At 60.4% G+C, this 13,358-nt stretch overlaps 1 protein-coding gene across 2 annotated transcripts; it reads right to left on the bottom strand.

The window, feature by feature from the left end:
• Positions 1-347: 347 nt before the first annotated feature.
• On the bottom strand, positions 348-13,235 carry ECE1 (endothelin converting enzyme 1). 2 transcript variants are annotated; one of them, XM_084495362.1, is made up of 18 exons: positions 13,174-13,235; positions 9,962-10,048; positions 8,712-8,853; positions 7,860-8,072; positions 6,459-6,583; positions 5,975-6,187; positions 5,713-5,904; positions 5,010-5,152; positions 4,814-4,928; positions 4,469-4,579; positions 4,093-4,191; positions 3,930-4,007; positions 3,420-3,523; positions 3,072-3,182; positions 2,876-2,943; positions 2,608-2,798; positions 2,420-2,515; positions 348-2,111 (listed from the first exon to the last, which is right to left on the bottom strand). In XM_084495362.1, exons 1-18 carry the CDS (start codon positions 13,174-13,176, stop codon positions 1,935-1,937), a joined length of 2,268 nt encoding a protein of 755 aa, XP_084351488.1. In that variant the 5' UTR covers positions 13,177-13,235; the 3' UTR covers positions 348-1,934. The 2 variants fall into 2 exon arrangements, with proteins under 2 accessions (XP_084351488.1, XP_084351489.1); XM_084495363.1 differs by lacking the exon at positions 13,174-13,235 and adding an exon at positions 10,572-10,677.
• Between the last annotated feature and the right edge of the window lie 123 nt (positions 13,236-13,358).

The raw sequence follows: 13,358 nt of genomic DNA, 5'->3' as shown, positions 1-13,358 counted from the left end.
GGAAGGAAAAGCATCCGGGAAAGGTTTCCCTGCTGGGGAGATGTGTGGGGCTGTGCCACTGAGGTAGAACGCACATAGCCACCCACAGCGAGAGTGAGTTTTTTGGGCACAAAACTCTGGCTTTAGCCTCCAAGAGAGGTGGAAGACACAAGCACAGGCTGGGAAAAGCCTGCTCAGCTTGGTCTTTTGTCAGCACAGGGGGGCCCATCCATGCAGATCCCACAGCTGGGATGGAAAGAAAAAAGCACGCTGGGGACACAAAACATTCCCTGCTATATGAAAAAAAAAAAAGAAAAAAGAAAAAAGAAAAAAGAAAAAAGAAAAAAAAAGTAATGAGCAACTCCAGACCCAGTAAAAAGTATTTATTTCAATTATGATAAGCTCCACATGTAGGGTGAAAAAATAGTTACAAAAAAAATCCCCCCATACCCCTCCTTTTACATATAAATATTAAAAATCCCTCTACATCTTTGCTTTCTGTCTAGAGCAAGAAGGTGCCCCATGAGACAACACGCAGCACCTGAGTTACTGTCAGTGGTTTCTTTTCTAAACCGCAAAAAAGAATATTAAAAGCCCCCGAGGAGGCACCTCGCCCCCATCCCCGCCAGCTTCTGCACTGGCACCAAACCAGCGCTACAGGAATGGAGGTTTGGGGCCACACGGTGATTTTGAGGCTTGCAGTTCCTGGGCGTAGGGGCTGGGCACGGCAGCAAGCAAAGCAGCAGCAAGAACTGCCTGTGCTTGGCTGGAGAAGCTTCTGGGCCAGGCTGGGGCCAACCTCCCCTTGTGAGGACAGGAGGGATGCAGGGACTTTCCTGCAGCTGCTCTTGCCATGCTCCTGCTTTCTGGGCTCCCTTTTCCTTCCTCTCTGGCCGAGATGCAGCCACAGCCCTTGGGAAAGGCGCTGGCAGGACACAGGATCAGTGCAGTCCTTGTGTGCTGCTGCGCACCCAGCCTTGGGCTCTGCGAACCTGGGGATGGCCAGAACCAGACCATGCCCATGGGCAGAGGCAGAGCCGGGCCCTTCATCCCTGCCATCACCACCTCAGTTACATCTTTGGCACGTCAACTTTTCCCTTTGCACTCAGAAATTAAAGCTAATCCCAGGGGCTGCAGCATCCCAGCAGAGCCCTTCTGCGACCTGACAGGAGTCCCTAAGGGGGCTCCACCAATTCTGTCCCCAGACCCTGTCCCCCTTACCCCGTCAGCATCTTCTGGGGATGGTCCCTCCCGGAGGAACCCGGGCTCCAGGGCCGGCTGGTTCCATCCACAGCCCGGGCAGCCACATCTGGCTCCCCAAGCTGAGGAACCATCCCCACAGGGTGCTGTGCCCTGCAGCTGCACTAAGTAAAAAAGATAATTAATAAATATTCTAATCCTTTGCTAAAAACAAAAGAAAAAAAAAAGCTTTAAAATGCATTTTCCCTGAAATTTTCCAGTGTATTCCAAAATGCATGAAAAATATATATATATACTTCCCCCCAAAATATATCTTAATCTACTTTCCATTCTTGTGTGCGCATCTTTGGAGAGAGGAAGGTATGCCAGGTGTATTTAGACACACAGCCAAACCTGCTGGCACCGTGGCGTTCCCTTTATCGCCTCGGAAGAGGTATTTGCTGGGGCAGCAGATCAAGATTGAGCACTGCGTGTGTAAATACAGGCAGTGCCCGCGGACACGTGCCTCGACACATGGCCTGGTCACGGTGGGAAAGAAAAACCCTCAAATCGAAGTCATTTCACCAGCGAGCGAGGGGAAGAGAAGTTTTCACAGTGGATCGAACCTCGGACAACACCGGGGACGTGGGGCGCCGCTCCAGCGGGGAGCTGGGCAGTTCGCTGCACAGAGAAGTGGTTTCAGCCTCTTGAAAGGACCAGGGAAATTCAGCTGCCAGCAGAGGACGAAGCAGCTGGTTCCCTCGGGCATTCGCCCATCACCACACTTCGCACTTCTTGGGGGGGTTCATGGGGGAGCCCAGGGGGCAGCTGAAATGCTCCGCGAACTCCCAGGAGTTGGATACGGTGCCAATGACACGGAAGCGCGAGGGGCTGTGAGGGTCAGTGATGAGCCCTTCGTGCGAGCTCTCCGGCGTGCGAACCGAGCACCACACCTGCAGGCAGGGGGCAAGAGACACAGGTGCTGATGTCTGCAACTGCAGGACCCTGCTCAGTGCCAAAGCCGACCTCCCCGCTGGTGGGACAGGGGCCAACACAGCTCCAGCTTTGTCTTGCTTTTTAACCAGCACCACCCTGACTTGGTTCTCCACCCACCAGACAGCATCTCCAGAGACCTCAGCCTTGCTGTCGTGCTCTCCCAACAGCATCTGGAAGCGTGCTTCCACAGATGGAAGGAACCCCAAAGGTGGAAGGAACCTCAAAAACCAGCATCATCCTCACTGCCTGTGGCTGAGAGACCTACCTGTGCGAAGCCAACGAAGAAGAGCTGGTGGTTGGTGAGGCCGAGGGTCGGGAGGGTTTCCTCTTCCCCATTCTTTTTCAGCCAGTTCTGATACGCCTGGAAGCCGAGGAGCACAGTGGGTTCAGGGGATGGCACGGCCCCAGCCACCCCACGCCCCCTGCCACCTGGCCCCGGCCCCCCAGCCCTACCCGGTAGGCAGCCTTGAGGCCCCCGTTGTCGGCGATGTTCTCCCCGAGGGTGTGCTTGCCGTTGACAGCCTCGCCGTTGATGGTGTAGTTGCTGTACTGCTCCACCATGCACGCTGTCTGCCGCTTGAAGGCCTCCACCGAGGAGTTCTTCCACCAGGGACGCAGGTTGCCGTCCTTGTCGTACTCCCGGCCTGCCAAAAACACGTCGTGTCCTTTGCCTTTCCCACAGCCTCCCTGCCACCAGCTTGCCCACCCGGCCTGCCCATACCTTGGTCATCGAAGGCATGTGTCAGCTCGTGGCCCACCACCACACCAATACCACCGAAATTCAGCGACCTGTGGGAGGGCGATGCTGAGATTTAGCAAGCAGCCACTGCTCCCCACAGCCGTGAAATTCAGCATCAAGTTTGGGGATAGGAGGAAATTTGGGAGTCCTGCCCTCCTTTTTTTCCCTAGGCTCTCACTTGGGAGATGCGCGGGTGTAAAAAGGGGCCTGGAGGATCCCAGCGGGGAAGACGATCTCATTCTTGGTGGGAGAGTAGTAGGCGTTGACCGTCGGAGGCGTCATGCTCCACCTGTGGCGACAAGGACATGGCCAACAAAAACCCAGCACCGAGGTTTGCTCCAGCTCCATTCCTTTACAGTAGCACAAAGCTGTCAGCCCAAACTAACTCCCCCAAACCAGCATGGTCTAACGGGCACATTTCCAGCAAAACCAAACCCCAGCGTTCCACACAGTGGACAGGGGATATCACAATATTCCCACTGAGCACAACAGAGCCTGGCTGTGCCAAGCAGGGAAGAGGACTTACTGGTCCCGGTTTGGTGGTTTCCGGAGCTGGTCAGCAGTGACCCTGGCCGAGAAGTTGTAAAACTGCATGACATTCTCGAAGTAGAGGTCAGACACGGCCTCATACTGTGGAAGAGCAAAGTGTGAGTGGCACACGGTGGTTGCCCGGCCTCGCTCTTCCCGGTGCATTCGTGTCTGAGCCTCTGGAGCCAGCAGGAGGCCAAGCTACACCCGCTCTCATTTCTCCTCCTCTCCGACAGCTGCGGAGCCTCAGGAGGACAATGAATCACTGCTACAGAACTCCATGTCCAGGCAGGGATCCCAAGGGCCCTGGCCACCCCAGGACTGGCTGCAGCTCTTCAGGAAGTCCCCAGAGAGGGGCCAAGGACAGAAGCGAGACCCTTCCGGAGGAGACGCAGGGCTCAAGGCTGCCCCTGGGCCATGGTCATGGGCACACACATCCTGCACATCCTGGTGGAGGTGGGGGGAAGGGAAAAAAAGAGACCCACGGGACATCATCCACCCGACTCACATCATTAAAGACTTTATCCAGCTCCTTGGGGTCCATGATGAACTTTGGGTAGCCGATCATGTTGTAGATGGCGTCCGCCTGGGGGTGACAAGGACTGAGGTGCTTTTGGTGCCAGGGGTGGGAGGACTGGCTCGCCTCCCCGCCGCTGCTCCCAGCGCCTCACCTTCTCCTTGGCAGATTTCCTCGTCTCTTCGTCCATCCACTGCAGGGTCTCCAGGCTTTCCTCGAAGGCTGTTTTAATCTCTGCGATCATTTCCTCCGCCTAGAGGAAACAAGGCGGTGCATTTTGGCCTGGAGAGCTGGCTTCCCACCCAAGCGAGTTCAAGGACCGACTCAAAACCCTTCGCACCAGAGGGGAGGAAGAGGCTGGGATGCCAAGATGGCACAGGGCAGGGACCAGTGAAAAACCCGGCGGACAGCAGCACACAGCAAACACAGTAATGTGGACACAGAAACATCGGCTTGCCCCAACAGGTCCACCACCGCAGCAGCTTTCCCAGCACCAGGGCTTGCGTGCTGCAGGGGCAGTGGAGACGTACCACCTGCTTGCTGTCCTCGGCGAAGGTGGCCTTGACGAACATGGCCCCCAGGGCAAAGCCCAGGTTGTTGTCTGTGTCGCTGATGCAGAACTTCCAGCGTGGGAGGCAGGTCTGCACGGGGCGAGAGGTGGCTGTCAGCGGTGGCACGGCACAGCCAGCACCCTCCCCGCTTCCCACCCCATCACCCTGCCTCGGGATCAGGCTTGCACAATGCTCTGCACCACAGATGTGAGCCCCAGACCTGCCCTACATCTGGTCTTGGATGCAATGTGATTGCTAAAAACTGCCAATGCTGCGTTGATGTAGGAGTCTGGGTATTTGGAAGCACTGGGGCTCCCCCCTCACCTTTTTCGTCCCGTACATCACTTCCATGAATTTCTCCTCAGCATCCTGGAAGCGCTGGTCGAGGAAGGGGCTGGTTTTCCGCACCAGGTTCCAGATCATGTAGTTGTTGAGGAGGCTGTGGCAAGAGGCAGTGAGCGGGCAGTGGGACACACCGGCCCACCCTGGGCACCTTTCCAGGTGGGCTGGGGGCTCTCACCATTTATCTGTGGCCAGGATGAGGTCAGAGACCTGCTCCAGGTACTCCTTGGCATAGACCACGATGGGCTCCGACTCGTTTAGCTCCACGGGGTGGAAGACCATGGAGAGGAAGGGCATCCAGTCCACAGCCGGTGCCAGCTCCTGCAAAAGCCACGCCACGGTTACAAGCTCAAAGACGGACCCAAGAGCCATCGGGGGTGGCAGCCGCCTCCCAAGCTGGTGGCTGTCACATCGGCCCCGGTTTGATGGATTTGGCTGATTTTGAAGAGGCCACTTCCCATAGCAGCAACATCCTCCAAAGGTCGGAGGGGACTAAACAATTTCCTCCCACAAAGGAAAAGAAAGCCGAGCGGGTGTCAAAACGCTGACAACGGGGTGGGGGGGGGCACATTATGGCCCCTTTGGGGACACAGGGAGGTGGCTGGGCTGACGTCTGCAGTTGGACAGCGGGCAGCAGAGCTGGGAGTGCGTCAGCGCCTCAGCAGGACAGCCGCCAGCCCCGGTCTGGAGGCTGGGAGGAGCAGGTCAGGGTGGGATGTCCCCACCAGGGACCCGGCTGCTGAGAACGGGCCAAACTATTGCACAAGCACTTCCCAGATGGTTTCGGCCAGCATTAGGACTTCCCTGGAGGAGCTGCGTCACCCCCTCCACCAGCCCCGCTTCCCAACCTCAGGTGCCCAGAAGCCTCACCCCGCTCCTACCTTCAGTTCTCCAGCCGTCATTTTGTGGTAGATGACCTCCTCGTCCCGGTGCTTCTCCTGGGGGATGGTGATGTTGGCCAGCGCAGTCTCAAAATCCAAGATCTGCTGCATCTGCTGCCGTGTCGACTCCTCGTCGGTGCCGCCCAGGAACATGCCCAGCTGCACCATGTAGTTCAGGTACCCGGCGAGCACCTACAGGGGGACGGGAGTGTCACCCACCCACGGCACCTCTCTGACAACCCCAACCCTCTGCCACCCTTACCTTCTCGTTCTCGGTCTTGTTCAGGTAGTAATCCCGCGACGGCAGGCCTAGCCCCGACTGATCCACCTGGATGACGTTGCTGTTGGAGTTTTTGGAGTCGGCGCTGACGTAGACGGAGAAGAAGGGCGAGGTGCGGTAGTGCGCCGTCACCTTCTGCAGCGTCGCGTTGAAGTTGTCCTCGGCCCAGGGGCCCGTGATGTTCCAGCCGCCCAGCTGGGGAAGAGAGGGCTCGGGTAAGGAATGACTGCGTGCCCTTGATTAAATATCCTCCCGCTGCCCATCCAGGAAGGAAGAATCTTATGATGAGGCTAAAAAGCCCAGGAAGGGAAAGACCTGCCCATGCATCCGATAAATCACTGCCTCCCTTGGGAGAGCCAGCCCTGCGTGATGCTCTGCCCCAGAAATAAGAGAGTCTGGGGCTGCCCATAAATGAGCTCTTCCCCCCATTTTGCAGAGGACTCAGCCAACTGGGGAAGGGCCGAACCTTCTGGATGAGCTCCATGAGTGGGGCAGCTCGCAGCTCCTCGATCTTGCTCTCGTTCATGCAGGCCTGGTAGTAGCGCTGCGCCTTGCGCTCCGCCTCGCTCGACACGTTGGCTGTGGTGTTTTCTGCAAGGAGGCGCATGGGGTGGCTCGCGGGGGGCTCACGGAACCCGTAGGGGATGCCAGAGCCCCCAGCCTTCCACCAGAGAAATGCTCAGCCCCGTTTTGGGTAATGGCTCCAAAGAGGCACCAAAGGATCTCCCCGCCGGTTCCCCTGGCCCCGTCTGGCCTCCTGCCCCCATCTCCCCTCCCTCCAGCAGCAGCTGCTCCGGCTCTTTGGAAGAGAATGATAAAGAAAGAAAAACAAAAAGCACTTTTCCAGCAGCTCTGCCGTTCCCAGCATCACCCAGCCCCTTGTGCTGCCCTTGCCCCTGTGCTGGCACTCCCGGCTCGCTCCCCAGGCCTGTATTATTTATTTCTACAAGAAAGAACAATAAACCCATTTTTCTCCTCCGCCTCCAAAACCATCCTTTCTTCCCCATCCCCCCCCCTACAGCCCTGCTTCCCTGGAGTTTTTTTTCTTTCCTCATGACACAGCTTGCACCTTTGGCTTCCCAGCTGCATGGTTTTATTAACCGGGTCCCTCGGCTACGAGGAATTCAAGGAAATGCCGAGCGCGACCGCCTGGCTGGAGGCCCGGTCCCTTCTCCCGGTGCAGCGAGCGCCAGATTTCTGCGGGAAGAGCTGGGGACGAAGCCGTTCCCGCGCCACCCCCCTCCCGAAAGACAACGCTCTTCCCAAGCCTTCTCTTTCAGATAATCAGCCCCAGTGCCCAGCACAGTGGAAAGTGCTGATAAGGAGCCAGTTGTTTGCTCAGAGCTTGAACAAACCGTTCCTGCCGGCTGCTCGGATAAGCTGCCCCACTTCGGTGTTTGCGTGCAGAGGCTGAGCCCGGGGGTCCCTCCCTCTACTGGGGGGCTTCAGCCCCCAAAATAACCAGACTGGGAGCCAGCTCCACCCAAAAAAAGCTCCACCAGCAGGGAAAGCTCCTCTACTCAGGGTGCTATCAAGGTGCTATGGTCTCCGTGTGCAGTCTGAGGTACAAACCTTGCATTTCAACGCTCCCAAGGACACCAGCACAGGTTCTGCAGAGCCAAGACCCTTCCCCTGCTCAGCTCCCTGCACCAAGGAGCTGCAACACCACGTTCAAAAATCCCAAGGGCATCCAGGAGAGCAAACATCCCCGGGACCTGCTTTCCAACGTCCTTGCAGTGCGTGCCTCGCAGACCGGTTTGATGCTGGCCTTTAAATCCAACCTTACATCCCTACAGGCATATTTTTGGCACCCCCAGACCTAGCGGGACTCCTCAGCACCACGCGTCCCACTGCTGCTGCTGCTCACCCAGCAGATGCTTCATGATGGCCTGGTTGTGCTCCCAGAGGTTGTTGAAGGTGCCCCAGCGTGAGTGGCCGTCGGGGAGAGGGTTGGCCTTAATCCAGCCTCCGCAGGCGTAGCCGAAAAAGTCCTCGCAGGGGTTCACAGCCCGGTCCAGTGAGCTGAGGATGGAGCTGGTGACGGAGATGCAGGCCTCCGACAGGCACACGGCGGATGGCCCTGGGGGTGGGCACGACAGGCTCAGCTCTGCCGCTGCAGCACGACAAGGGAGCATCCTGCCCCTCGCCCGGGTATCCCACCCCATGGCAAGGGATGTGGGCACACATCCTGCCCTGGAGCAAGAAGCATGGGCAAGGATCCCAGCCTGTGCCCAAGCATCCCACCCCAGGGTGATGGATGTGGGAGAGCATCCTGCCTGGGACCCAGCCATCCTCCCCCAGAGCAAAAGATGTGGCCAAGAATCTCCCCCTGTGCCCATGCATCCTGCCCAGTGCCCAGACATCCCACCCCAGGGAGAGGGATGCAGACGAGCATCCTGCCCAGCACTCGAGCCCCTCACCCTGGGGGAAGGGAGCCAGGCGAGCACTGTCTGGTGCCCGAGCATCCCATCTGGTGCTCAAGCATCATGCCCTAGGCTGAGGGCTGCAGGTGAGTGTCCCCTCCCATGCCCCAGAACCCTGCCTGGGGGCAAGAGATGTAGGTGAGCATCCCACCCCATGTCTGGGCATCCCACAGGCTCCCTGCCCAGTACCCAAGCCTCCCACCTTAGGGTGAGGGATGCAGGCGAGCGTCCCAACCCCCACCCGAGCACCCTGCCCTGCCCAAGGGGCTCGGTCCCTGCGCGGCGCGGGGACTTACGGGCTCTGTACTGGAAGATGAGGCCCAGCAGGCACGCCGCCAGCACGGCTGCCAGCACGGCCACCAGGACCACGAGCTGTTTCTCAGGCCGTGTGCGCTGAGCCCAGCACCCCAGGCTGCTCCTCGGGCCGCAAAAATTCACCTGCGGGAAAAGCAGCGCCATTTCCCCATCGACGGCACGCAGGGAAAAGCCCACCAGCACATCCTCCATCCTCCCCCTTAACAAATCCATTTGCTTCCTACAGCCCGTGGCACGGATCGGGCCCGCTAAAACACGCCGTTTTCGGCTGGGAAAAGCCGCAGCTGCCTTCCAGAAACGCGCCAGGAAGGGCGGCACAATGGCAGGAAAGGGAGCGGGGTGAGCGCTTCGGCCGGCCAGCGGGATCACCTGCTAGCCTGTGCCACCCAAACCCTCAGCCCCCCCGCCACCTCGGGTGGTCCCCGTCCCTGTCCCCCCCCTCGAGTTGGGACAGGGTGGGGGACAAGATGTCGGGAAGTGCCGTAACAGGATACTCCTGCTCGGCTGAAAAACATCCCCAGGAAGCACGAGCCGACACGATGGCAAGTGGAGCTCCCTGCGGTGGCACGGCCGCGCTGGGGACAGCAAAACAGCAGCAGAGCCCTGATTTTGGTGTGGAAAACGCTGTTCTGGGCAGAGATTACGGGGCTGCCAGCAGGGTGAGCACCAAGAGCATTGCTCCAGCCCCAAATCTTTCCCTGCGAGGGCGGTTTAACCAGCGAGGCTGGACGCTGGCGGCCACGGGCTCTTTTCCTGCCACCCGCAGCCCTTTTTAAGCCGCTTTCCCCGCTGCTCGGTGAGGAATTAGCCTAATCCCCTTTGTGCGGGGACAAAGCTCCCATCCTGTGCTAATTGCTCAGCCCAGCCCTAGTCCAGCCAGGAAGGGGTTCGGCCAGCAGAAAAGCTGAGCGCCCGAGCGCTGTGAACAGCAGAGGGGTCCGGCCCCACAGGATCCCCGCGGGATCTCCCACAATCACCACCACTTGCTCTGGGTTACGGGGACTGTGGGGACAGCCCCGGTGCCCCGAGGCACAGCCCCGATGGCTGCCAGGGGCGAGAGGAGCAAAGGGCAGCGGCTGGCAGCCAGCACAGCTCTGCCCACGCCAGACTTTGCCCCAAGGGAAAGTGCCCAGCCCGGTGAGAACAACCCGTCCCAGGCAACCCTCTGCTGCTTGCCAGGACCTGAATTCTCCCCTTTCCCCCCCCCCCAGCACTCGCACGGAGCCCCCACCTGGAAGCCGTTGGGGTACCCATCGCCTTCACTGATGGAGTCCAGGGGGTCTTCGTCATCCAGTGTTGCCCGCTTGTAGGTCGACATCTGCGAGGGTGGTGAGGAAACGGAGGGGCTGAGCGGCGGGGGGCCGGCACCCCAGCTATGCCGAGGAGGAGGAAGGACGGCGGCAGGGGAACACACAGCCTAAGAGCCTCCTCCTTCTGCTCCGGGGAGCTGGACCCTGAATGGCTCCGGGCTAGCAAAGCGCCGAGCAGCCGCCGGAGGAACGTTACAGAAAGCGGCGCGGCCGGAGCCAAAAGCTGAGTGAACCCGAACCCGCCTCGCTTCCCCTAGGGATGGGTTGTGCAACCTCCCCTTCGCCAGGAATAATGCTGGTTCCTCCTCCATCGGCTCCCGGCCCCAGGACTGGGAGAGGGTCCCTGTGCCAGGCTCACCATGGACTCGGGCAGTGCTGGCAGCAGGGAGCCAGCCTCTCACCCAGAGACTAACAGCTCGCTTGCACCCTCCTGCCTGCCCCGCAAACCACATGCCCCCTGCCCCACAGCATCCCCCAAAACACCCCATGGGGTCCCTCTGAGCACCCAAAGATGCTCAGAGGTGATGGCACCTTGTGTTTGGGCTGCGCACAGGCTCAGCAGACGGGCAAAGCGCCGCTTCCCTCCCGGCTCAGCGTCCCCAGGGCGTTACCTCGTGCCGAGGCAGGGGGGGCCCAGCTCTTATCTCAGCCCCCAGCAGAAAAACAAGGGGAAACCTCACAGGCTGGCAGACAGCCCTTATCGCGGCGCCGCTTCCTTCCCCCCTGGCACGGCCCTGCCACCGCGCACTGAGCCGCATTGTCCCCACAGGGACAACAGCAGGCACCCCAAAACCTTCCCCGGCCCCGCGGTGCCGCTTGGGTCCCATCACTCCCTGGCATCAAACCCTGTGTGGTGGGGAGGTGGGAGCAGGGGTCTGTACCCGTTTGGGTGGAGGTAGGGACATTGCCATCCCGTTGCCACTGCGTCCAAAGGGACACGGAGCCAGTATGAATCTGGCAGCACCCAAGTGCACAGCTGTGCCTCAGTTTCCCCATCGCTCAGAGAGCGACAAAAGCAGCCAGAACTGGGGAGAGCCAAAGTGCTAAGGCCGCTCTGGACAGAAATGGTACAAAACCACCCAAAAATCAGCATTTTGGGGGTTGCCCAGATGGGGAGTGTGCTTTGTGGCAAGGCGAGTGCAACGAAAGCGTCAGTCCCCAGCTATCCAGAGGACGAACAGGCCCGGGGGTGGAAACATGCCCCGGCCCCAATAACGCCCAATGACGACAACGCCGCCGTGAAGCTTCCCAGCCCGCCCGTTGCACAACCACTAATTGAGCCCAGGGCTCTGCCCGGATCCCAAATCGCAGCCTGGGTTTAATTAGCCGCAGGCACGAGGGCGAGCGCGTGCACCAGGGCGGCCGAGGGCAGCACCCTGCAGCACCCACCTGGGGATGGGAAAGCGCTGAAGGCAAAAGGCCCTTTCCCTCCTGGCTTGTGCAAAAAGCTCCGTTTCCAGACCCAAATTCTCCTCCGAGCACTCGCCTCGAGGCTGCACTTCTGCCTGAGAACTGTGCAGGGAGAAAAAGCTTCAACTGCAGGATTTTATCGCTGGCGAAATCTGTTTTCTCTCTTTCTTTTTTTTTTTTTTTTTTTTTTTTTTAATTCCTCCCCTCTCCCTTTCTCTCCTTGTTTTTGCACTTCGCACATGGCTGGAATTCACAGCTCCAGGCTCATGCAGGGGGGGTCTGGTCACGGGGCTCTGTGAATCCCCAGTGGGGCTCCAAAGCACCGGCGTGGGCCAATTCCTGGAGTCCGAGCCTTCAGCCAACGCTTTCACTCCGTTTCCTGAGGAAATGAGGCTTTTCGGCAATCCCCCATCCCGCCTGCCTGTCCCTGCAGCCCCCTGAGCAGCTCCAGCCCAGCCCAGTCCGAAAACAGCAGGAAAAAGGGCAAAACACATCCGACCCCCCCGCATCGCTCCCTGTACCGTGCTGCCTCAATCCCGTATTAACCATCAGAGAATCCACGCCGAGCTTCAGCCCCTAGAGCCCCCCTGGGGGCTGCCACAGCACATCCTCAGGGGGTGGCCAGACAACGCCCCCCCCCGCCTCAAATTGTGGAAAATCGGGTTTTTAGGTATTTACTGCACCCACATTACCCCCCCCAGCATAAAGCAGCACCCATAGGCGCTCCCACCCTTTGCTTGCAGAGATGGGGAACGCCCTTTTTTTTTTGGTCAAAAAGGGGTGTTTTTATTATTTTGTCTTTTTTTTTAATTTATTTTTTTTTTGGGGGGGGGGGATGTCCCAGCTCCAAAGTTTGCCGAAATCGCATCACAAACCCACACGGGCTGAGGGGGGGGGTGGGTGCAGGGCGATGGGGGGGGTAGGGGGGACCAAGCTTAAACCCCACACCCTCCAAACTCCCCGCAAGGCCTCAAAAACCCCCGACACTCCCCAAAATTCGCTTTTATCCCCCCCCCCACAGCCCCGTGCTCGGGGCCGGGGGCCCCTCACCGCGGCCTCGGGGCGCCGCCGCCGCCGCCTCCCGGGCGCCATTTCGGAGCCAGCGCTGCCCCCGCCGGCCCCGGCGCCTCCGCTCCGCGCCGCCCCCGCCCCGCTCCCGGCCACGGTCCCCGGTCCCCGGCCCGGTGCCGGTCCCCAGCGGCCCCCCCCGGGCTCCCTCCGCCGCCCCCCCCCCCCCGCGGGCGGCACCGCCCCCTCCCCGCACCCCGGGGTGCCCCCGGCGCCGCCGCGGCCTGCGGCCGGCCCGGCCCCGTTACGGGGGATGCCCGAAGGGGTGGTGGGGGGGGGTTAATTAGCAGCTGCTTGCGTTAATGAGGGGGGGCGAGGAGGAGTCGGGGGGGGTTGGGGGAGCCGCCGGGTTTGGCTGAGGCTGGGGGGTGCGGGGAAGAAAATTTTGAAAAGCTTTGAAAAGGAGCAAAAAGGGGCTGAAAAGCGGGAAAATATCATTAACCATCAAATAACCAGCAGCAGCAGCGCGGGGGGGCCGCCCCCACCCGCCCCGTTCCGCGCTGTGCCCCCCCCCAGCTGCTGGAGGGGAGGGGGGGGGGGCACCTCCCTGCGCCTCCCCCTGAGAGCCAAGGCTGGGGGGGGGCACCCACAGAGCCCGAAGGAGAAGCGGGGGGTCCGGGGGGGAGACTTTGTGGCGGGGGGGCCCCGCACTCACCATGGCTCCGAGCCCCGTTGCTGCGCGCTGCGGCCCCGGGGCGGCGCGGGGCGAGGATGCACCTGGGCCGGCAGCGCCAATGGGGCGGCGGGGCCGCGCCTCCGCTACGCCGTTAACTCCTTCGGGGGCCGGGGGGGCGCCGGGGGGGCGCCGGGCGACGAGCACCCTCCGGGGAGAACGCTGCG

This window comes from Aythya ferina (genome assembly GCF_964211825.1).
Source record: "Aythya ferina genome assembly, chromosome: 21".
In the NCBI taxonomy this organism is placed as follows: Eukaryota; Metazoa; Chordata; class Aves; order Anseriformes; family Anatidae; genus Aythya; species Aythya ferina.
This window is presented reverse-complemented; position numbering and strand designations above follow the sequence as displayed.

Excerpts from the sequence above, each read along its gene's own strand:
- ECE1 (XM_084495362.1), bottom strand. Across the intron at positions 6,584-7,859 it reads CATCATGAAGCATCTGCTGG|AAAACACCACAGCCAACGTG; the intron begins GTGAGCAGCAGC and ends GCCTCCTTGCAG. Across the intron at positions 2,799-2,875 it reads ACATGCCTTCGATGACCAAG|GCCGGGAGTACGACAAGGAC; the intron begins GTATGGGCAGGC and ends TGTTTTTGGCAG.